The 23,907-nt window shown below is 43.3% G+C and overlaps 1 protein-coding gene across 1 annotated transcript in view; it reads right to left on the reverse strand.

Annotated features, from left to right (window-relative positions):
* Positions 1-6,947: 6,947 nt before the first annotated feature.
* The window catches only part of ATG14 (autophagy related 14), a 42,736-nt gene continuing 25,776 nt past the window's right edge, over positions 6,948-23,907 (reverse strand). Inside the window, exons 6-10 of the mRNA XM_012451001.2 lie at positions 22,702-22,931; positions 21,347-21,464; positions 18,728-18,818; positions 18,564-18,649; positions 6,948-10,471 (exon numbers count right to left, since the gene is read on the reverse strand). Of these exons, the coding sequence (XP_012306424.2) occupies positions 10,165-10,471; positions 18,564-18,649; positions 18,728-18,818; positions 21,347-21,464; positions 22,702-22,931 (832 nt within the window). The 3' untranslated portion in view covers positions 6,948-10,164. The remainder of the gene's footprint in view (positions 10,472-18,563; positions 18,650-18,727; positions 18,819-21,346; positions 21,465-22,701; positions 22,932-23,907) is intronic.

The following is a 23,907-nucleotide window of genomic DNA, read 5'->3' on the forward strand; positions in this document are numbered from 1 at the left end:
ATGTGATGCTGTTTGATAGCATTTAACCCCAGGATCACTTCAAAACCTCAAACCCTTCTGTTGTCATTTTAATGATGTTGGTAGCATCTTTATCAGGAGTAGATTCCATCTCACTTTCTGCCAATAATCCCAGCACTTTGGGAGGCCAAGCTGTGAGGGATGCTTGAGCTCAGAAGTTCAAGACCAGGCTGGGCAACATAGGGAGACCTTGTCCCTACGAAAAAAAAAAAAAAAAAAAGATGTGGTAGTATACACCTGTAGTCCCAGCTTACTTGGGAGGCTGAGGTGAGAGGATCACCTAGGCCCAGGACATCGAGGCTGCAGTGAGCTGTGATCATACCACTGCACTCCAGCCTGGATGAAAGTGAGGAAAAAAATATTCTTTGAGACGGAGTCTGGCTTTGTTGCCCAGGCTGGAGTGCAGTGGCACGATCTCCACCGTGGCACGATCTCCACCTACCAGGTTCAAGAGGTTCTCCTGTCTCAGCCTCCTGAGTAGCTGAGACTACAGGCCCGTGCCACCATGCCCAGCTAATTTTTGTATTTTTAGCAAGACAGGGTTTGACCATGTTGGCCAGGCTGGTCTTGAACTTTTCACCTCAGATGATCTGCCTGCTCAGCCTCCCAAAGTACTGAGATTACAGGTGTGAGCCACCATGCCTGGCCAAAAGAAACACTTTCTTTTGCTCATCTGTAAGAAGCAACTCCGTATCTATTCGAGTTTTATGAAATTGCAGCATTTCTGTTATTTCTTTAGGCTCCACTTTTAGTTCTCTTGCTATTTTTCATGACATCTGTAGCTACTTCCTCCATGGGTCTTGAACCCCTGAAAGTCATGCGTGAGGACTGGAATCAACGTCTTTTAAACCCTGGGGTTTTTTGTTGTTGTTGTTTCACTCTATTTTTACCTTTTGATGTGTAAACAACCAGAGGCTAGACTTGAAAGTGAAAATATAAAGGATTATAAGCCAAACTCCTGTTGATGTTGATATTTTGGCCAGGAGCAGTGGCTCACAACTATAATCTCAGCACTTTAGGAGGCCGAGGCAGGTGGATCCCCCGAGGTCAGGAGTTCGAGACCAGCCTGGCCAGCATGATGTCTCTACTAAAAATACAAAAAATAGCCAGGTGTGGCAGTGCACGCCTGTAATCCCAGCTACTCGGGAGGCTGAGGCAGGAGAATCGCTTGAACCTGGGAGGTGGAGGTTGTGGTGAGCTGAGATTGCACCATTGCACTCCAGCCCGGGTGATAGAGCGAAATCCTGTCTCCAAAATAAAACAAAAACTTGATATTTTGGCCTCTTTCCATGAATTACAATTTTTTTTAATGGCATCTAGAATGGTGAATCCTTCCCAGTTTTCAGTTGACTTTGCCCAGATCCATCAGAGGAATCAGTATCCATAGCAGCTATAGCCTTACAAAATGTATTTCTTAAATAAGACTTGAAAGTCAAAATTACTCCTTGAGCTATTGGCTGTAGAATGGATGTTGTGTTAACGTGCATGAAAACATTAATCTCCTTGTATATCTCCAGTCAGAGCTCTTGGGTGACCAGGTACAATGTTAATTGGCAGTAATAATTTGAAAGGAATCTGTTTTTCTCAGCAGTAGGTCTCACCAGTGGGCTTAAAACAATCTGTAAACCATGCTGCAAACACATGTGCTGCCATGCAGGCTTTGTTGTTCCATTTACAGAGCACAGGAAGAGTAGATGTAGCATAATTCTTAAGAGGTCTAGGATTTTTGCAATGATAAATGAACACTGGCTTCAACTTAGAGTCACCAGCTGCGTTAGCCCCTAATGAGTCAGTTCTCCCAAGCTTTGAGGCCAGGCACTGACTTTCCTCTAGCTGTGAAAATCCTAGATGGCATCTTCTTCCAATAGGATGCTGTTTCATCTCTACTGGAAATCTGTTGTTTAGTATAACCATCTTCTTCAATTACCTTAGCTAGATTTTCTGGATAACTTGCTGCTTCATCTTACACTTTTATGTCACAGAGACAGCTTCTTACACCTCATGAGCCGACCTCTGCTAGCTTTCAACTTTCCTTCTACAGCTTCCTCACTTCTCTCAACCATCAAAGAATAAAAGAGAATGAGGGCCTTTTTCTGGATAAGGCTTTGACTTAAGGTAATGTGGCTGGTTTGATCTATCCAGACTACTAAAGCTTTCTTCATATCAGCAATAAGGCTGTTTTGCTTTTTAAATTATTTGTGTGTTCACTAGAGTAGGATTTTAAATTACTTTCAAGAACTTTTCCTTTGCATTCACAGCTTGGGTGTTTGGCACAAGAGACCTAGCTTTGAGCCTGTCTTGGCTTTTGGCATGCCTTTCTTACTAAGCTTAATCATTTCTAGCTTCTGACTTAAAGTGAGAGACACGGGACTCTTTCATTTGAACACTTAGAGGCCTCTGTAGGGCTATCAACTGGTCCAATTTTTTTTCTTTTTTGTTGTTTTTGGAGACGGAGTTTTGCTCTTGTTGTCCAGGCCGGAGTGCAATGGCATGATCTCAGCTCACCGCAACCTTCGCCTCCTGGGGTCAAGCAATTCTCTTGCCTCAGCCTCCCGAGTAGCTGAGATTACAGGCATGCACCACCATGCCTGGCTAATTTTGTATTTTGATTAGAGATGCGGTTTCTCAATATTGAATTCCTGACCTCAGGTGATCCACCCACCTCAGTCTCTCAAAATGCTGGGATTACAGGTGTGAGCCACCACCCCTGGCCCCGAATTTCAGTATTGTTCTGTCTCAGGGAATAAGGAGGCCCAAGGAGAGGAAAACTGGGGAACAGGAGGTCAATGAAGCAGTCAGAATACACAGATTTATTAAATTTGCTTTTTTTTTTTTTTTTTTTGAGATGAAGTTTTGCTCTTGTTACCCAGGCTGGAGTGCAATGTGGAGTGCAATGGCACGATCTTAGCTCACTGCAACCTCCGCCTCCTGGGTTCAAGCAATTCTCCTGCCTTAGCTGGGACCACAGGCATGCGCCACCATGCCCAGCTAATTTTGTAATTTTTAGTAGAGCCAGGGTTTCGCCATGTTGACCAGGATGGTCTTGATCTCTTGACCTCGTGATCCACTCGCCTTGGCCTTCCTAAATTTGCTCTCTTATACAGACACAGTTCTTGGACCTCCAAAACAATTACAATAGTGACATCAAAGATCACTTATCACCATAACAGATAAAATGAAGAGATTTGAAATATTGTTGAGAATTACCAAAATGTCAGAGACATGATGAAGTGGGCATATGCTGTTGGAAAAATGGCGCTGATGACTTGCTCAGTGCAGGGTTATCGCAAACCTTCAATTGGTAAAAAAAAAAAAAAAAAAAAAAAAACCCTCTATCTGAGAGGTGAGACAAAGCAAAGTGCAATAAAACCAGGTGTGCTTGTATTAAAGTAAAAAAAAAAATGTAAAATATCTCAAAGGAGTAGCAGAACTCCCTTAAGCCAGTACCAGTGGCCCCTGAACCAGAAAAGAGTTACTTCCTCCTGTGGATACTAGACTTGGTCCTCCTTAATTTGAATGCAACTGTGAAAATGGTGATCACAGAAGATCCTCTCTGCTCCTCGCATTCTTTCATCAGCTGTGGGTTGGGAAATGTCTATTCCATCTACCATCAAACCACCTGGCACTTTCATTCCCAAATTGAGAGCAACATACTTACGCTCCAGAAATGTCTTGACAATTTTTTTTTTCTTTTAATTAGGGAAATAAGCTGCTGGGAAGGATAGGAATACTCTTTCCTCAGAATCCAGGTGTCTTCTGAAGCCATACAGCAAATGCTAAAATGCCATACCCAAAGGGAGGACGAGGTCAGGGACAATCTGATATGGATCTGGAGGTGTCGATGCCACAGGACCCTTTTTTTTGAGATGGAGTTTCGCTCTTGTTGCTCAGGCTGTGGTGCAATGGCATGATCTCAGCTCACTGCAACCTCCGCCTCCTGGTTTCAAGTGATTTCCTGCTTCAGCCTCCTGAGTACCTGGGATTACAGGGATGCATTACCACACCTGGTTTTTTTTTTTTGTATTTTCAGTAGAGACGGGGTTTCAACATGTTGGCCAGGCTGGTCTCGAACTGACCTCAGATGATCCACCCACCTTGGCCTCACAAACTGCTGGGGTTACAGGCACGAGTCACCACGCCTGGCCTTGTCTTTTTAGACAGAGTCTGCTCTGTCACCCAGGTTGGAGTGCAGTGGCATGATCTCAGCTCACTGGAACCTCAGCCTCCTGAGTTTACATGATCTTCCCACCTCAGCCTCCCGAGTAGCTGGGATTACAGGTGCCTACCACCATACCTGGCTAATTTTTGTATTTTTAGTAGAGATGGGGTTTCACCATGTCGGTCAGCTGGTCTCAAACTCCTGACTTCAGGTGATCCACCCATCTTGGTCTCCCAAAGTGCTGGGATCATAGGTGTGAGCCACCATGCCCAGCCCACAAGACCTTTTTATGCAAGCTTGTCTAACTTGCAGCCCAGTATGGCTTTGAATGTCACTCAAAACAACTTTGTAAACTTTCTTAGAACATTAAGATTTTTTTTTTTTTTTTAAAGCTCATCAGCTATCATTAGTCTATTCTGTGTGTGGCCCAAGACAATTCTTACATTGTGGTCCACAGAAGCCAAGATTGGACACTCCTGCTTAATGCCTCTGAGTTTTTTTCCACTCAACTGGCTCTAGCCCATTTTCAACACTTAAATAGTGTCATCTATTATCTTCTGCCAATTTTCTCACTTTGTAAAGGGGAGTATTCATTCAAAGGCTCTTTTAGATCCCTCCCACCACCAGAGTATCTCTTACTCCTCCCTACAAAAGGCACAACAAAAAAGTCATTGATGTAACTCTTGCTAGTTTACTATCCTCTTTATTGGAGGAAAGATTGTCCCACTGGTGGTTTCTGGTTGTTTTTGTGAGATGGAGTCTTGTTCTATTGCCCAGGCTGGAGTACAGTGGTATAATCAGAGCTCACTGTAGCCTCTACATCCCAGGCTCATGTGATCCTCCAGCTCAACCTCCTGAGTAGCCACAGGTGCACACCACCACGCCTGATTGTTAAATTTTTGTAGAGATGGGGTCTATGTTGCATATGTTGGCCTTGAACTCCTGAGCTCAACCAATCCTCCTGCCTTTGGCCTCCTAAAGTGCTGGGATTTACAGGCATGAGCCACCATGCCCAGCCCTAAAAAAAATTCACTTCATCTATATAAGTCTAAGCAGATTGTGAACTCTTTCCAGCGTATTTTCTCACCAGGTTGGCTGGTGGTGGTTTTCCTCATTGAGAGTTTCAAGGCTGAGATGCAGATGGCTTGCCCAGGAGCCCAGTTTCAAGTTTCCTGGTACATTTTATTGATGCAACTTTTAAATAACCTCCCCAATACTAATGACAAAAGTTATTTTATTTTTATTTTTTAGATAGAGTCTCACTCTGTTGCCCAGCCTGCAGTGCAGTGGTGCGATCTCGGCTCACTGCAACCTCCACCTCCCAGGTTCAAGCGATTCTCCTGCCTCAGCCTCCTGAGTAACTGGGATTACAGGTGCGTGCCACCACACCCAACTAAGTTTCAAATTTTTAGTAAAGACGGTTTCACCATGTTAGTCAGGCTGGTCTTGAACTCCTGACCTTGTTGTCTGCTCGCCTCAGCCTCCCAGAGTGCTGGGATTATAGGTGTGAGCCACCACACCCGGCCTAAAAGTTTTCCCCAATTCCTCCCATCCACTTCAGTCTGATTCCTGCATCAACCATGATGTAACTCAGGATGGGGCAATCTCCCTTAAACACTAGATGGGAGCATGCTTTTAACTGCTGCCTGGAAAGACTGACGGCCAGTGCCACTGAAGCACACACGTTGCTTGAGAACCCTCTGTTTCCTTGCCTATTTCCTCCTGCTCCTGCCAGCCTTCTGCTCCAGGTAAAGGGGCAGTGTGACCACAGCATGGCAATAGCTCCTGGCTCTGCCACGGCAGTCACTCTTGGTAGCTCTCCACCACCTGTAGGTGGTCCCTGTCTACAATAATCTAACCTGAAGGGTACTGATACCCACTTGGGAGAAGTTAGTTCTAAAAAATAAAAAGGGGTGTTGGGTGGGGAAGGGAAGGGATTCTCCAAAGCTACTCAGGCCTGTGAGTGGTCCCCTCTAACATTTCCCTTTTTCTCTTGTCCCAAAGAAAGTGTGCGCAGGTTCCACATGGGCATCCTAGAGACCCCTCCTCCAGGGGTCTGCTGCACAGAAGCAAGTCATTGTAGGTCACATGCATCATATGATGGCTACCAAAGAAAAACACATCTTTAGGGAAAGTATGCAACCAGCTTCTCAGCTTGTGAAAGACCATTAATACCACCATGATCCATCATTTAAAAAGAATGTATTAACAGACATTTCTTCTTACCTGGCAAAATTCTAAAAAATTATTCTATGATTTGCATCAAGTATTCCATGGTTCAATCTCATTCTTTTTTTCTCTCTCTCTTTAATAATATTTCTTCTTTTGTCTTTTTTTTTTTTTTTTTTTTTTTGAGACGGAGTTTCGCAATCTTGTTACCCAGGCTGGAGTGCAATGGCGCGATCTCGGCTCACCGCAATCTCCGCCTCCTGGGTTCAGGCAATTCTCCTGCCTCAGCCTCCTGAGTAGCTGGGATTACAGGCACGCGCCACCATGCCCAGCTAATTTTTTTTTGTATTAGTAGAGACGGGGTTTCACCACGTTGACCAGGATGGTCTCGATCTCCTGACCTCGTGATCCACCCGCCTCGGCCTCCCAAAGTGCTGGGATTACAGGCTTGAGCCACCGCGCCCGGCCTCTTCTTTTGTCTTTTTCTTTTTTTGCCTATCTTTCCCAGTAACATGGATGGAAGGTTCAATCTCATTCTTGCTACCCTCAATGTAGCAGTGGAAATGAACAGAGTTTGAAAAAGACATACACACTAGCAAAGTACTGTTAAAAGGTTTATTGCAGTAATACAATAAAAGTTTAGAAAACATCTGTATGAGTGAAACTGGTTTGGAAGTTGCAGAGCAATGGGGAATTCCTGCAACATGACACTGTGAGGAGATTCTCAGACACTAGTCCTCTTAACAGCACACCACTGAATGCTCTTCCCCGAATTCAGTGAGTCCTTACATGAATCCTGTCCACTTGACCCAGCTTTCCCCTCTAACTTACTTATAGATGTGCAAAACTTTTCCTAGTTATATTCCATTACCAAAAATGTCTTTAACAGACCATTTTAAGCAGCCTGTTTGGTGCCTGTGTGGGTTTTTATTAGTATTACCTTGTTTCAATAAATCACTTTAAAATGAAAAACATGACCAAGTTCTATGGCTTTTTGTTTAAAAAAAAAAAATAACCAGCTTCAATTTTTAAAAAACGCTGTTTACATATGGTTCTGGCACCTACATGAAAGATTTTAATGAGCAGCAAAAAGAGTAGAAAAAACAACAGTGGTTGAAATGTATACTGAAGAGTATTTACAGGGTAGATCCAGTGCAAAATAATGAAACCCAAAATATTTCAGCAGTGTAAGCCAGTATGTTGGTGTTCCAAACCACAAAAGGGTTCAATCACTTAACCCTATATAAAGTGCCACTAGTTGATATTAACAACAAAATATATCCTATCAATCAATCCCTAAAGTTCCCACATCTTTGTAAATTTTGTTGAAGTATTCTAGACAGGAGTTTGTGATCTCTGGATTCTATAGCTTCATCTCACATTCATAGTTTCATAAAAGGCTTAAGAAAACCATAACTACTGTTCCTCTCAGATGAAGTCAATCTCTACCTCCAAGCTCCAAATCCCAATCTTGCAACTCGTGAGACTAAGTTCTTCCTTCTGAGAGTTTTAAGTAGTAACTAGACGACTATTAAAAGATCATAAGTAAATTTATTTGGTATCTGTTCAAGTCCACCATCTCCACTCTCTACGAACTCCAGAACTGGATGGGAAAATGCAAGCCCAGTAATCATGAAGCTGAGCACTTCTTAACACAGAGATCCCAGCAGTGTAGACAAACCCACAAGGGGCCGAGTACAGTGGCTCATGCCTGTGATCCTCGCACTTTGGGAGGCCAAGGCAGGCATATCACTTGAAGTCAGGAGTTCAAGACCAGCCTGGCCAACATGGTGAAACCCCATCTCTACAAAAATACAAAAATTATCTGGGCATGATGGCAGGCGCCTGTAATCCCAGCTACTCGGGAGGTTGAGACAGGAGAATTGCTTGAAACCAGGAGGCAGAGGTTGCAGTGAGCCGAGATCATGCCACTGCACTCCAGCCTGGATGGCTGAGCAAGACTCTGTTTTAAAAAAAAAAAAAAAAACCCACGAGGAATAAAGTCTACTTCCTCCTTTCATGGAAAATTCATAGAGCCAAGGAATTTGAGACTCCTGGAGAGAAATAAACTCCCTTCTGCAACTCTACGCACAACTATACCACACCAAATATACCATTAGCAAAAGCAATCTAGCACCTCAGACTTGGAGGCAAAGTATCAACTACGATAATTACAATGAGAAAAGAAGGTGAGGCATGGCAAACCTCTGAATGATTTAGCTGAGGTGCTATCATGCTAATCATGTAAGATATGGTAATAATGCCTGTTAGGAATTTTTCATAGGATTTCTTTTTGTAGTTATATAGGATTTTTTGTGCAGTTATTAAAAATAAAAAACTACTTACATATTTGTACATAAAGCCTCTCTCATAGTTTTCTTTAAGATTGTCACTAAAAGCATGACAAGACACATGAGCTGAAAATGATCTCCTGGTGAGGGACATTCTTTACATTGTGCTTTCCCCAGAACAGAGACAAGCAACATTAGCTGTGAGGATCTGTGCTGCGTTTCTGAGCAAAGCTCTGTCCTCAGAACAACAAAGACCTCGGAAACAAGCAGGATGTTACCCCTGGAAACACCTGCCACCTAGGAAATCCCACAGAAAGAAACTAGACAACACAAGAATGACCAGAGGCCACTTAACTAACTGGCTTTTCCCCTGTGCCCTGGCAGGCATTGAGCTTACACATAAGGGAATGACCTTCATGACTTTTCTTTCATTCTTCTCGAGATGGAATTTCGCTCTTGTTTCCCAGGCTGGACTGCAATGGCGCGCGATCTCGACTCACCGCAACCTCTGCCTCCTGGGTTCAAGCGATTCTTCTGCCTCAGCCTCCCAAGTAGCTGGGATTACAGTGTATTTTTAGTAGAGATGGGGTTTCTCCATGTTGATCAGGCTGGTCTTTAACTCCCGACCTCAGGTGATCTGCCCGCCTCAGCCTCCCACAGTGTTGGGATTACAGGTGTAAACCAGCCGACCTTCATGACTTATCATCCCTCAGAGAAGTTCAATTTCAAAATGCTCATAGTGTGGATGGCAGGAATTCAATAAACTAGGTAAGAATAAGCTTAATTCTCCTCAGAAAACAAAATAGTTTAAAAAAAATCTCTAGGAAATTATTGCAGCCAGGATTTCTTCCATTTATGGATGTGGGTCCTAAAGAAAAAGACTTTCATCTTCTTTGGTGTGTGGGAGGAAAAGAAAAACAGGAATGTCTGACAAACTACGACAGAGCAGCATGAATGAAACGCACTGAAACCCCTCTCCCAAACAAAACCAAAGGACCAATAATAAATTAAATGATTTCAAATTGCCTGCTGGTTCTCTGTACAAAAAACAATGGCAGAAAACCTCCTATTAAAGAGCTTTTCCCGTTCACGTCCTAACCATCAAGAATCACCTCTTGTGATTCAACCAACCTCTAAAACTTAAAAGTGTCAGCCACAGACTCAGCACCGCAAGGACCAGCACACTGACGCATGTCTGCGGACCCTGTGGCCTGGGCCCAGAAGGAACCCAAATTAACTGCTTCCTTGGCAGAACTGGCCACAAGCACAGATCCTCCTTCCACCAATACTGGTCTGGGTAGAAAGACCTTCGACCCTTCTGTTCTATTAATTATCAAACACATTGGTCACCATCACAGGCCACTTGACAAATAGAAATGTTTGTCTCCCTGCTTAAAAAAAAAAAAACCGAAACACCACTCTAAGCTCTATGTTCCAGGCACTATCTTAACTAAACAGATAATGTTGACTAGAGTGTAGTGGGAGAACTTTCTTGATGCAGATTTGGCATGTTTTAGTCCATGCTCGTTAACGGTGTCCAGTGTAAGCTTTAAACCAGGAGGTCACTGAGGCTGCTGCAGAGGAGATCATCCCACCTGCACTGCTGCTCGCGATGGGTGGGGACGCCTGGGTGCTCTGACTCTGGGAGACTTCCACAGGCTGGGAAGGGATATCACAAAACCGGGGACTAGGCAGGTTCTCCCAGTCTGTGCCCAGGTCGGTTTCTTCATCGCTTATGCGCTCGTCTCCACTCTCATCTGATTCTCCAGCAACTCCGGGATCCACAAATTCCATGGACTCTTCAAGGTCTGCTCGCACTTCAAAGGGCCCTGACCTGTGTGCAGACAATGAGGGCCTCTTTAGGATAACTACCATTCTCAACACCAGAAAATAAGCCATCTTCCTGAAGGCCCCGCCTGAGGGGATGAGGGACTCATGCCATTCATTCCCCAAGTCTGTGCTGCACTCTGTTGACATATGATTGAGTTTTCCTTTACCCAAATAATCATCTCCATCCAAGTTATAAATCAGATTGTGATATCACACTTTTCCACAAGCCTACCTACTTAATTGGTGAAGACCCTGCATAGGAAAAAAAAACCCATCCACTGAGATGGTCCATGCTGGTCCTAAGTCTGATTTCCTGTTGTAAAGAACTGCAGTGTCTACAAGGTAAATTACACAGCACTCCAATGAGACAATTCTAACAAAAAGCCACTTGTGTACTCTGCATATTATTTAGTGTAACAAGTAATAAATGTAATAAATGGTATACAAAGAAAACTCAGTGGGCTCCTGTACATCTTTAAAAACATCACCACTATTTTCTAGGACACATTTATAGCACAGAATGAAGCACAACTGTTTAGAATATATCAAAGGCAATGCTGTATATTTCTGCACTATATTTCAGGAGAAAACTGTTTATTTCCCAAAGGTCCCTAATGACACCCTCACTGCCAAGTCCAATAACCCTTTCTTAGGCCTCATCCTCTCTGCTGGCTCCTCAGCACAGGGAACCGAATTGGCAAACCTTGGAAGCCTTTCTGCTTTTTTTTGTTTGTTTGAGATGGAGTTTTGCTATTGTCGCCCAGGCTGGAGTGCAATGGCGTGATCTTGGCTCACTGCAACCTCCTCCCAGGTTCAAGAGATTCTCCTGCCTCAACATCCCGAGTAGCTGGGATTACAGGCACCCGCCACCACGCCTGGCTAATTTTTGTATTTTTAGTAGAGATGGGATTTCACCACGTTGGCCAGGCTGGTGTCAAGCTCCTGACCTCAGGTGATCCATCCGTCTCGGCCTCCCAAGTGCTGCGATTACAGGCATGAGCACCATGCCTGACCTTTTTTTTTTTTTTAATTGAGACAGAGTCTTGCTCTGCCACCCAGGCTGGAGTGCAGTGGCACAATCTAGCTTACTGCAACCTCTGCCTCCTGGGTTCAAGTGATTCTTCTGCCTCAACCTCTTGAGTAGCTGGGATTACAGATGCCCACCACCATGCCTGTTTAGTTATTTTATTTTTAGTAGAGACAAGGTTTCACCATGTTGGCCAGGCTGGTCTTGAACTCCTGACCTCAAGTGATCCACCCACCTCTGCCTCCCAAAGTGTTGGGATTACAGGCATGAGCCACCACAGCCTATTGCCTTTCTGCTTCTTTTCTGCTCCCTTTCAAATGCCCCTCAGTTTCTGCTTCAGGGCAGCCAGGATGCATGTCCTCCCTGTGGGCAGCCACCCCCACCCACAGCCTTTCAGGGAACTGCCCTACAACAAAGCTCCAGGGTGGGACCAAGGTGCTGCTATCTCTCTCCTGCTGCCCCCAAGATAAGCACACAAATTCCATGCTTCATTTAAGGGTTTCACTGATAACGACTTTGGGGAAAATAAGAGAGGTCAAAATAAGTAACAGAAATGAGAGCCTAGAAGTGTACAGCCTGCCATTGCAGTCTAGGGTCCAACATTCTTTACAGCCTTCACAATGATAAAAGGCTAGCACTGGCCTCCAATGCAGCTCACCAGGTCTGCACCTTTGACTCACTTTTTACAGGAACAAGCAGCCCTCATTCCTCCCAGACACTTGTACTTCCCAGCTGGAGAGACCAATCATAATGGCCAACATTTATGCTCCAGCGACTGTTTTCAGGGCTTTACAAGTATTAATTAAATTGGAAGATATGCCTGGGGTTTCCCACTTGGTCTCCAGTGAGCAATTTTCAAAGAGCCCCGGAGACTAGGGGGGCTCCCAAGTTGACTAGGCCCCCACCCTGCCCAAAAGTCAGTATTTTGCAAGGCTGAAGGGAGTGGGACTTGGGAGGGTCTCTCCAAATCTTCCTACTGCCCCTTGAATTTCTCTGCCAAGCAAACTAATGGCCACTGCATACAGTTTTTGGCTCTGAGCATCCTTTTATGTATCCTCAAGTTTCTCCTTGCGCTTCATTTTTTTTTTCCTTTCCCTTTTTTTTTTTTTTTTTTTTGAGATGGAGTCTGGCTCTGCTGTCACCAGGCTGGAGTGCAGTGGCACGATCTCAGCTCATTGCAACCTCCACCTCCTGGGTTCAAGCGATTCTCCTTCCTCACCCCCCTGAGTAGCTGGGACTACAGGCACGCGCCGCCACGCCCAGCTAATTTTTGTATTTGGCCAGTATGGTCTCCATCTTTTGACCTCGTGACCCACCCGCCTCAGCCTCCCAAAGTGCTGGGATTACAGGCGTGAGCCACCATGGCCGGCCTGTGCTTCATTTCTTTTCTCCCCTTTTTCTTTTCCTTGGCAGACAGTTCTACTCTAAGCCATCTTTTCAGATTCCCAGTGCCACTCCAAATCGCCCCTGGTTATTAAACCCTCAGGGTCATCTCAGATATCTGAACTAGTCTCAAAACATTAGCTGGCTGGGACTCCTCCCCTCCTCCCTCTCGATTTATGTCTGGGGTCACCAGGGCTACCTGTAATCAAATAAGCCCCCTTTCCATTTTCAACGTGTCGCCCTGGCCCAGAGCCTCACCACATCACCATCATCTCCCACCTGCCTCCTCTAGTTGGAGAGCTGCCTCTCTCTCCTTCTGGCACGCACCCACTAAAAACGTTCACAATTTCAATTCCTTTGCTGGGCTTCCTCCTTTATTAAATGCAGGGCGCTCTGATTCTGTTGTGTTCAGCTGTGCCGTCCAGGGGACCTCAGAAGTGACTGCCAGGCTAAGTTTTCCCAGGATCCCCCTCAGGCCCCAGTCAGCTTTTTAACTACAGCTCACTCCTTCCTTCACTCCTCCCTTCCTCCCTCCCTCCAAGGCTCAGCCTGTTTTCTCTTCCTCTTTGATGCTGCCTTCTCTATTCCTGGGGTCCTTCCAGATCCCCTCTTAGTTTTCCCAGGAGACATGCAGAATGAACAGAGAGGAGGAAATGACATTTCCTCTAGGCAGAGTTCCTGGTGGATTCCAGTTCTCTGCTTGGAGAAACCAAACCCACCTGGCACGGAGCAGGCACTCAACTAAGTACAATGAAAAGCGACTGAATGGAAGACTCCTCAAGGGGCAGTATGGAACAATGTTTGTTCTGATGATCAACCTACATTTCTGAGAAGCCACAGAGCAGGAGAAAGTCATGGCAGAGGCCCCTGCAATGTCTCTCCACTCAGTGCCTCTCTACCACCACTTCTAGATTAGAGATCTACCACTTGCCTACCAGACTCCAAGCTACAGACACAGCACACACACCGGCTAGTAAAACAATTCATTCTATTTCACTTAATGTCTTTGGGAAATAAAGATTATAAAGGAGTTTAATTTTTAGTTTAGCTGAATAATGGATATCTTTTTATTCAAGACCCTGAAGCAGGAATACTCATTTTCTCATAGTGCTGCAAGGAGGTATTCTACCAATTAAAGCAACAAAAGGATCTTTCTAGCTTTGTTAAAGTCACTTTTACAATCCTATTTCAAGTATGTGAGGGTGTCTGCATTTATGGACACACAGAGACTGCACAAAGGATAAGGAATGGGCAAAATATTAATAGGTGAATCTAAGTAAGGGTGTGCCTGCACTATTTTTATTTATTTTTATTATTTTTTAAATTTTGAGATGGAGTCTCACTCTGTTTCCCAGGCTGGAGTGCAGTAGCATGATCTCAGTTCACTGCAACCTCCACCTCCTGGGTTCAAGTGATTCTCCTGCCTCAGCCTCCCAAGTAGCTGGGATTACAGGCACACGCTACCCCGCCCAGATAATTTTAGTCCTTTTAATAAGAGATGGGGTTTCCCACGTTGACCAGGCTGGTCTAAAATTCCTGATCTCAAGTGATCCGTCCACCTCAGCCTCCCGAAGTGCTGGGATTATAGGTGTGAGTCACCACGCCTGGCCCTGTTATTTTTTCTAATTTTTCTGTAAGTTTAAATTTGTTTCAAAAAAAAAAAAAAAAGTTTGTCTTTTCAGAATAGAATCCTCAGTTCTGCTGGTCTGAATGGAAACAGAAAATCCCACTCAGGTTCCATTAACAATCTTCTCTACACTTTGATTCTGATTGAAGCAGTGTGAAAAGGGACTTCTGAAGTTCTACTTCCTGTCCTCTGGCCATAAACTCAGGTGTGACCCACAGCCTAATTGTGTGTGCAATTCTCAATGGAAAACCTGACTCAAGAGGAAGCCCACAGAAAACTTTAGAGCCTCTATAAAAACTCACTTCCTGTATGAGGGCCTTTTCCCTCAGCCACCACCAACACTGGATTCATCAATCCTTCCTATTTTTGTCAAATTGATGGTTGCAAATGAAAACTTGTTTTGAATCACATTTTAATTTTTTTATTAAAGTTTTTTTTTATTTTAGAGATGGGGTCTCGCCGTGTTGCCCAGGCTGAAGTACAGTGGCTAATTCACAAAAGTGATCATAGTTCACTGCAGCCTCCAACTCCTAAGCTCAAGTGATCCTCCTGCCTTAGCCTCCCAATTAGCTGGTACTACAGGCACATACCACTGGGCCTGGCTGCACTTTTTTTTTTTTCTTGATTGAGCCTGAAGATTTTTTTCATTTAAATACTGACTACTTACATTTTTTTGGTCTATTTTTCTATAGGTTGTTGGTCTTTCCTTTACTGATTTGAAAGACTTAAGTTGTCTAGATTTTAATCTGTTGTGTGTTACAGGATTACAAAACCTATTACCTGCCTTTTAACTTTGTTTATGGTAGCTTTCACTAGACACATTCAGAGTTTTTAAGCAGTTAAGATGTGTAACTCCTTTCCTCTACCTTTTTTGGGTTTTGTGGCTTACTTGGGAATTCCCTCACCACCCTATCATTATAAAACACTGTCCTTTTGCTTAGTTATTTTGTAGCTGTATTTTTTTTAAATAAGGTTTTTTATATCATTTGGAATTTATTTTTTGTATATGGAATGTGGTATGAATTCAACTTTTACCCCATATGAATATCCAACTGGCCCAATACTACTGAACTATATATAATCTGACTCAATGCCTCCCCTATCATAAGACTGTATTTCCACATAAACAAGAGTCTGTTTTGGGACCATTCTCTTCCTCTAATCACTCTACCTATTTGCATGCTAACAGCACTCTGTTTTAATGACCTTTATGCTATGTTTTAAATGGACCAACCCCATCCCTCATTATTCTTTTCAACACTTCCTTGCAGACTATACTTCTAGTTGAACTTTAGAATCAGCTTGTCAAAGCTCCATGAAATATGATCAGTCTTCCTTTTGAGGAGAAGTAGCACTTTTACAGTACTGAGCCTGCTCATCCTGAAAGCCTTTGGCTTTCTTTCAGCTCCATTCCTCAAATAGTGTATAGCAGCCATTCAAAAATACATGTGGAATAAATATAAGTTTCATAATTTTTGTAATCATTTTACAGATATTTTATTAAGATCACTGCTGTATAATTTACAGTTTTTGCTGCTACAATAAAAGGAACACTTTTTCCATTAAACTTAGAAACTGGTTGTTGTTGGCACCCAAGAAAGCAACTGTTTTTTGTACATTTATCTTTTTCTTTTTAAAGAGACAGGGTTTCACTCTGTCAGCCAGGCTGGAGTGCAGTGGCACAATTAGAGCTCACTGCAGCCTAGAACTCCTCAACTCAAGCGATCCTCCCACCTCAGCCTCCAGAGTAGCTGGGACTACAGGCATGCAATACCATGCCTGACTAAATTATTTTTTTTCCTTTTGGTAGAGACAGAGTCTCACTAGGTTGCCCAGGCTGGTCTTGAACTCCTGGGCTCAAGTGATTCTCCCATTTCTGCCTTCCAAGTAGCTGGGATTATAGGCATGAGCCACCACCTGGTTTGAACTATCATTTCTAATAGTTTCTTAGTTCTCTTGGATATCCAGTTTAATAGTTATGCCATCTACAGTAATGCTAACTTAGTTTTTCTTCCCAATATAAATACACCTCACTTCTTTTTAAGAATGCTTTGCCTTGGCAAGGCCTCCAGAGCTATGTTAACACGGCACTGATAGTAGGCACTCTTGATTTTTCCTGTGTAATCTATTGCATAAACTACATCAATATCTATGTAAGTAATCTGTTACTAAGTATAACTTTCCTTGTAGGTTTATGATAGCTATCCTCTAGTAATAATCTACTTTTAACTTGCTAGTCATTTTCCCCCTAATTATTAATGGGAGCTGCGTTTTATTTAATTCTCTTCAGCATCTATCAGGTTGATCGTTTTTCTTCTTTAATCTGTTAATGTGATGAAATAATATATGCTGGTTAACAGCATGAGTATCTACTACCGTGGATCAGCTAGATGTGTGCTGAGACCCTGGCTCCACCACTTGGACGAGCTCTGTGCCCATGGCCACGAGTTACTTGATCATACTAAGCTTCAGTTTCTCCCATCTATAAAGTAGGAATAATATCCAAGGGAAGTAAAGAGGTTGGCCCTTTGTTAATAAAGACTGGCCCAACAAATATTAGCTCTCATTAGTAAGGATAAACTTCCTAATGTTGAGCCCTTTACAGGTAAATTTCCTAACGTTGAGCTCTTTACAGCCCTTTACAGGTAAGGTACAGAGAGGAGGGTGAGTAAGCTCACAGAAACCAACCACTAAAACTAGGATGGATTTCTAATGTTCAGGTTTCCACAGTTTAAGAACCAATGAATGGGATCAGGGGTAAGAGGCACAAACTCCCTGTAAAATGGCGCAACATTTTAAGTATATGTGCAGTTTCCTGGAGAGTTCACAGCTTTTTATAAAGGAGTCTATATCCCGGAAATGTTAACTATCTGTTGTGGGGAGGGGGAGGAAGTGTAACACAATGGCCCAAGGCAGATTTTAACTGCTGCATGGGGGAAGCCAGGCACACTGTCAGTGGAGGAGGCCTCCCCTAATTAACGCCCTGGGTGGTTTCAGTAGATGGCTGATGCCGAAGGGAATCCCAAAAGAACTTCCCCACCATTTGTCTTTCTTTGAGTACTCTTTCAAAAGTGTAAATACATAACCATATCACATCTCTGCAGAAATGCATGGACAGACTGGTAAGAGCAAGGAAAAAAAGTTAAGTGCCCAGCACAAGGGTTGCATGGATGGAACGAAGCTGAGCCTCATATACTTCATGCTTTCATGGGCTGAGAGAATAAAAAGATCTCACAGACCAGCCCTGGTTGGTATTTTTTATTTAACTTTCTTTAAGCTAATTGATTTCAAACCAGTTCATCCCCTAAACCTCTAATACCTATTATCTCCAACAAATGGTGATCAGATCATTGACTCAGTGTTAAGAAGAAAATTGTGTGGCTGGGCCTGATGGCTAATGCCTGTAATCCCAGCACTCTGAGAGGCCAAAGCGGGTGGATCACTTGAGATCAGGAGTTTGAGCCTGGCCTGGCCAACATGGTGAAACCCCATGTTTACTAAAAATATAAAAATTAGCTGGGTGTGGTGGCATACGCTTGTAATCCCAGCTACTTGTGAGGCTGAGACAGGAGAATCACTTGAACCCGGGAGGTGGAGGTTGCAGTGAGATGAGACTGCACCACTGCACTACAGCCTGGGCGACAAGACTGAAACGCCACCTCAAAAAAAACTGTGAATTGTTACAATGGACAAGGAGTGAGCAGGGCAAAAGAAAATGCACAGGACGGATACTCGGTAGGGCCACAGAGTTTACAGTTTATAAAGTGGTCTACGTCCAGGAAGGGCGTATAAGCAGATTCAAAGATGTGACCTTTGGCCTTCTGTGGTTTCTTCTACTGCGTTTTATAAAAATGATTGATATTAATTTTTTCTAAGACATGATTACAAAAAAAGGTTCAAATATAATTACCTTTGTTTCTTTCTGTATGGGACTGCACTATTTTTGTCTGGTTTGAGGAGTTTGGGATTAGGGAACAGGACTCCACTCTGTCAACATACAACTCTTCTAACAGGAGTCACAAAAAACACTTAGAGAAAAGCAACATATATCCTTCTTACCTGCCTAGGTGTTCCGAGCTCGGGCTGACCAGGTACATTAGATTCCTGAGGGTATGCAGTGGTTGCAATTGATCTAAATTTACATGCTAAAAAAATTAAAGAATTGGTTAATATTTTCAATTATTTAAGAAAGTAAAAATTAGTTCACAACGTATTTTTCATACCTGAGAAAAACAAAGATAAAGAATATTTGCATTCAGTTTCTTCACGGCTCGAGTAAATTTCTGCTTGCTTAGATTTTCACCACAAAATTCACTGTAAAACAAACATACAATTTATAAAGCTGTTTTTTTTTTTGAGGAAATTCTATGTTAAAATTTCTATTTACAGTACAATCAGGTATAACACATACCCTCTGCCCTTTGCCTCCTTAGTAAATTACATTTAACAAAGACTTTTTAACAGAACAATTATACTGCATCTACACAAATCACAAACGCACATCCCCTTCCACCAAGCAATTCCACTTCAGGAAATTTATTCTACACAAGTATCTGAAACACTTAACAAATATCTGAAACACTAACGAAATGAAAAATGGACAAGATTATTTCTTGAAGCATCAACAGCAGACTGGTAAGATCTTGATACCTTAAAGGAAAACTATACAACTGTCATCTACTTTATGCAGAATGACAGCCAAACGCTTACATGGCCCTATGAGGCCCACAAGATTTGCATCCCGTCTTCCTCTCTACCCTTGTTATTCCACCCAGGACACTGCAATTGCCATTCTTTTTGCCTGCAGCCTCTTTCCTAAGGGGTCCACACAGCTCCCTCCCTCCCTCCCTCCCTCCCTCCGGTTCCCTCGGCGGGGACTACATACCTGCCCACTCAAACACAGCAAGCTCCTCTCTCACCACATTCTCTTTCTCTTACCTTTTTCGTTTTTTATAGGCAGGGTCTCATTCTGTCACCCAGGCTGGTGTACAGTGGTGTGATCATAGCTCACTGCAGCCTGCAGCCTCAATCTCCTGGGCTCAAGCGATCCTCCCACCTCAGCTTCCCAAGTAGCTGGGACTATAGGTGTGCACTACCACACACAGCTTTTTTTTTTTTTTTTTTTTAATTTTTAGTAGTGATGAGGTCTCACTATGTTGCCCAGGCTGGTCTCGAACTCCTGAACTCAAGTGATCCTCCTGCCTCAGCTTCCCGAAGTGCTGGGATTACAGGCAGGCATGAGCCGCCCTCTCATTCTGTTTTAATGTGCTCCACAGCATTTATTGCCATCTGACGTGCTGTTGATTTGTTTACTATTTATGCTGAGCCCTCCATGAAAATGTGAGCTCCAAGAGGGTAGGGATTATTTTTTTGTCACCAGTGTGCCCTCCAGTTCCTACAACAGTGCTGGCACGCAGTGGGAACTTCAATTAGTTACTAACTAAAAATTTTAAAAGCAAAGTGCAAAACATTATAGTATAGCATACTACCATCTGTGTTTAAAGGGGGAAGATGGTGGCTGGGTACAGTGGCCCATGCCTGTAATCCCAGCACTGTGGGAGGCGGGAGGGGGCAGATTGCTTGAACCCAGGAGTTTGAGACCAGCCTGGGCAACACAGGGAAACCCTGTATCATGCAAAAAATACAAAAAAATTAGCCAGGTGTGGTGGCATGCACCTGTAGTCCCAGCTACTTGGGAGGCTGAGGCGGGAGGATTGCTTGGGCCCGGGGAGGGGTGAAGGTTGCAATGAGCTGAGATCATGTCACTGCACTCCAGCCTGGGCGACAGAGTGAGACCCTGTCTCAAGAAAAAGAAGAAAACTTTTAAATTTTTTTAAAAATTAAAAAGAATAAGAATTTTTTAAAAGTGGGACAAGATGATAATGTCTGTATACGCTTGAAAAGCAATGACATAGCTGGAGGGTAGGAGGATGGCTGAGTGCAAACTGGGTAGACTCTATATCTTTACATTTTTTGAATTTTATTTATTTATTTTTGAGACAGAGTCTCACTCTGTCACTCTGTCTTGAGTGCAGTGGTGCGATCTTGGCTCACTGCAACCTCAGGCTCCCAAGTTCAAGTGATTCTCCTGCCTCAGCCTCCAAGTAGCTGGAATTACAAGCACCCACCATCACGCCCAGCTAGTTTTTGTATAAATGTTTTGAATTTTAAACCATGTAAGTTTTTTATTTAAAACAACAACAACAACAACAAACAAACAAAAAGAATTCAGGGCAAGGCACAGTGGCTTACCTGAAATCCCAGCTCACCTGTAATCCCAAATTTACTTTGGGAGGCTGAGGCAGGCGGATCACTTGAGGTCAGGAGTTTAAGAGCAGCCTGGCCAACATGGCAAAACCCCCTCACTCCTAAAAATACAAAAATTAGCCAGGCATGGTGGTGGGTGCCTGTAATCCCAGGTACATGGGAGGCTAAGGTGGAAGGATTGCTTGAACCTATGAGGTGGAAGCTGCAGTGAGCAGAGATTGCGCCCCTGTGCCCCAGCCTAGGTGACAGAACAAGACTCGGTCTCAAAACAACAACAACAAAACCAAAGAATTCAATGGTTACAATTTAACATGAGTATCTGCAGCAAAGCCTTGAATATCCTGGTACTCCCCTTTATATTTTCTGTGGTCTTCTCGAAGACTTCATGTACAATTGTAAGATAATGAAACAAATTAGCAAATAAGGCTTTTGAAATTAATCTCGATATTTCAATCAGACCTTCTCAGTCTTGGTAATACTTACATTCTTATTTTTGGTTTATTGGAATAAATGAGGACAAAATAGAAACTCGAAAGAGCGATGATAAAGGTGACAATATCCCTTCAATTACTTGCCTGTTGCACAGCTTTTTGGGAAGATTTACATCAAGTATATGAGACAGAATGTTGACCAGCTGAGTTGCATAGCATAGCGCAGCACTGATGGTGTAGGCAGGGTTACTCTGCTCCATGTCTGCAGTATGAAAACAACCACCATGGACAAAACCTTCATTCCAACAACATTCTAATGATCCAAGAGTTGATCATAAAGACTTTATCATGATAGCACTGTTACGTTTTAGTCCTTACTTAACAGATACTCCATGACCAGACATAAATGGCCCATTGTTTGTATTTTGCTGAGCAATGCAACAGAGCAAATGGGCCTAAATAGGCCCAGCATAAATGAAATTAGAGTCTGACCTGTGTGAACCTGATAATGTAACATCAGAACAATAAATGCCCAACTTGAATGTCACCTTCCCGGAAAGGCCTCTCCTGACAACCCTATGAAAGAGTCAGCCCTTCCTCTATACTCCATCCTGCCCCAGGATGCTCCCCTAATTCCTTCCATGGCACCTACTCCATGTACAGCACCTTGATCATTTACTTGCTTCCTGCCTTTCTCCCCTGAGAAGGGGAAAGGGCCACATCTGTCTTGGTCACCTTTGTATGTCCAGCACCCAGCAATGTGCATGACACAAAGCATGAGCTCACTAAATATTTAATGAGTGACTGCAAACAGTCTTTCTCCACCAAAGAGAAACTGCAGGGGTTTTAAAGGGTTTTTCCATTGGGGGATTTCAATCTCCATTTAGGACTACTAAAACGCATTACAAAGTTATACACTAAAAATATAGGTCTCAACAGGTTAAATGTACTTCTTTAAATAATGTCTTCTTATATAAACCAAGCAATATTAACCCCCAAAAAGTGAGACCTCTAAAAAAATGTTTTCAGTCCATCAAGTGATGAATGAATAAAATAAAATGTGGCTTATTTATCCATACAATGGAATTCATTCAAAGGAATGAAATAATAATATATGCAAATTATGTGGACGAACCTTGAAAATATGCTAAGTGAAAGAAGTCTGACACAAAAAGCCACAGATTCGATGATTCCATTGATATGAGTTGCCCAGATTTGATATGAGTTGCCCAGAACAGGCAAATCTACAGACACAGAAAGCGTATTTGTAGTTGCCAGGAGCTGAGGGGAAGGGAGAGTGGGGGAATGTGACACTTTCATGCCATGGGGTTTCGGTCTGGGATGATCAAAATGTTTTGGAATGACATGGAGGTGATGGAAGCATATGCCAGGAATGTACTAAATGCCCCTGAACTGTTCGTTTGAAAGCTGTTCATTTTGTTATGTCAATTTTACCTAGAACTCTCTATCTAGATTTCAAAGGATATGCAGCTTCTCACCAGGCCCCTGGGTTGTTTTCTTCTCCTCCACCCAGCTGTAGTAGGCAGAGTAGTCCCCATTGTTTGGGAGGCTAATCCAAGGCCCTGTAATGCTAATGCTGGTGTCTCCATTGTGATCATCGCAGACCCATCGTCCTGAGAGGTAAGTTGTCCTCCGGGCTTCGGCAAGCTTGCTCACAGTGCTGGAGGTCATGGCACTGTCACTCTCTGAAGACACATCTGCGGGATCTCTACAAGTCAGAAGACATACAGATTTCAAGAGAGGATTTTCAAGGGCATGCAATATACCTGCAACACAAGCTAGAATGTCAAAGAGCTGCATGTGAGCACAGGAATTCTACCTTAGTTTTTATTTTTTTATTTTTAGAGATGGGTGTCACTCTGTTACCCAACATGGAGTGCACTGACAGACGCAATCATAGCTCACAGAAGCCTTGAACTCCTAAACTCCAGAGATCCTCCTGCCTCAGCCTCCTAAGTAGCTGGGACTACAGGCACCTACTACCAAACCTGGCTAACTTAAAACATTTTTTTGTGGAGATGAGGTTTCACTTTGTTGTCCAGGCTGGTCTTGAACTCCTTCTGGGGTATAGGATCCAAGATCACATACTCACTCAGCTCTCAGTCTCCTAAAAACTTGATATTCTGCTCTATTTTGAACCTGCCTTTTTATTTTTCTATTTGCCAACTCTTACTAATGACAAATTACTTAGAGTCAGAAAGCAGGTTCTCAAGCTAGAAGAGCAATCAGTCTTTTTGAGTTTTAGGAAGCCAACTCTGGCAACAGACTAAAGGACAGACTGGAGAGAATCGTTATGAAACTAGCAATAGTCCAGTGAGTGTCACGTTTCCAGGGAAAGCTGCTGGAGAGTGGGAACCGCCAGAGAGACAGGAAAATCCTCAACTAGAGCAGCCCAGTGGCTTGTGGGAATAAATGAAAGCCGGTGGCAGCTGTCAAACCTGCTGATCAGCAGTAGCATCAGGGAAGTTTAAAGATACAGAAGTATTACAAGTTGGACTGGGAGGCTGGAGGGGTACCCTCTGGAACCTCTATTTCTCAGATGAACAGCCAGATGGGGGAACCACTGTCCTGTTCATCCCACCAGAGGTTATCCAGGCACTACCCCCTAAGATTAAAGTCACAGTATTTAGTGTTCAATAGCAGTTAACATAATAAATAGCAGTCACCAGGAAAAGGTTAAGTCA

Source organism: Aotus nancymaae, unplaced genomic scaffold (assembly GCF_030222135.1).
Source record: "Aotus nancymaae isolate 86718 unplaced genomic scaffold, 86718_ANA_hifiasm-v0.15.2.pri h1tg000062l, whole genome shotgun sequence".
NCBI lineage: Eukaryota > Metazoa > Chordata > Mammalia > Primates > Aotidae > Aotus > Aotus nancymaae.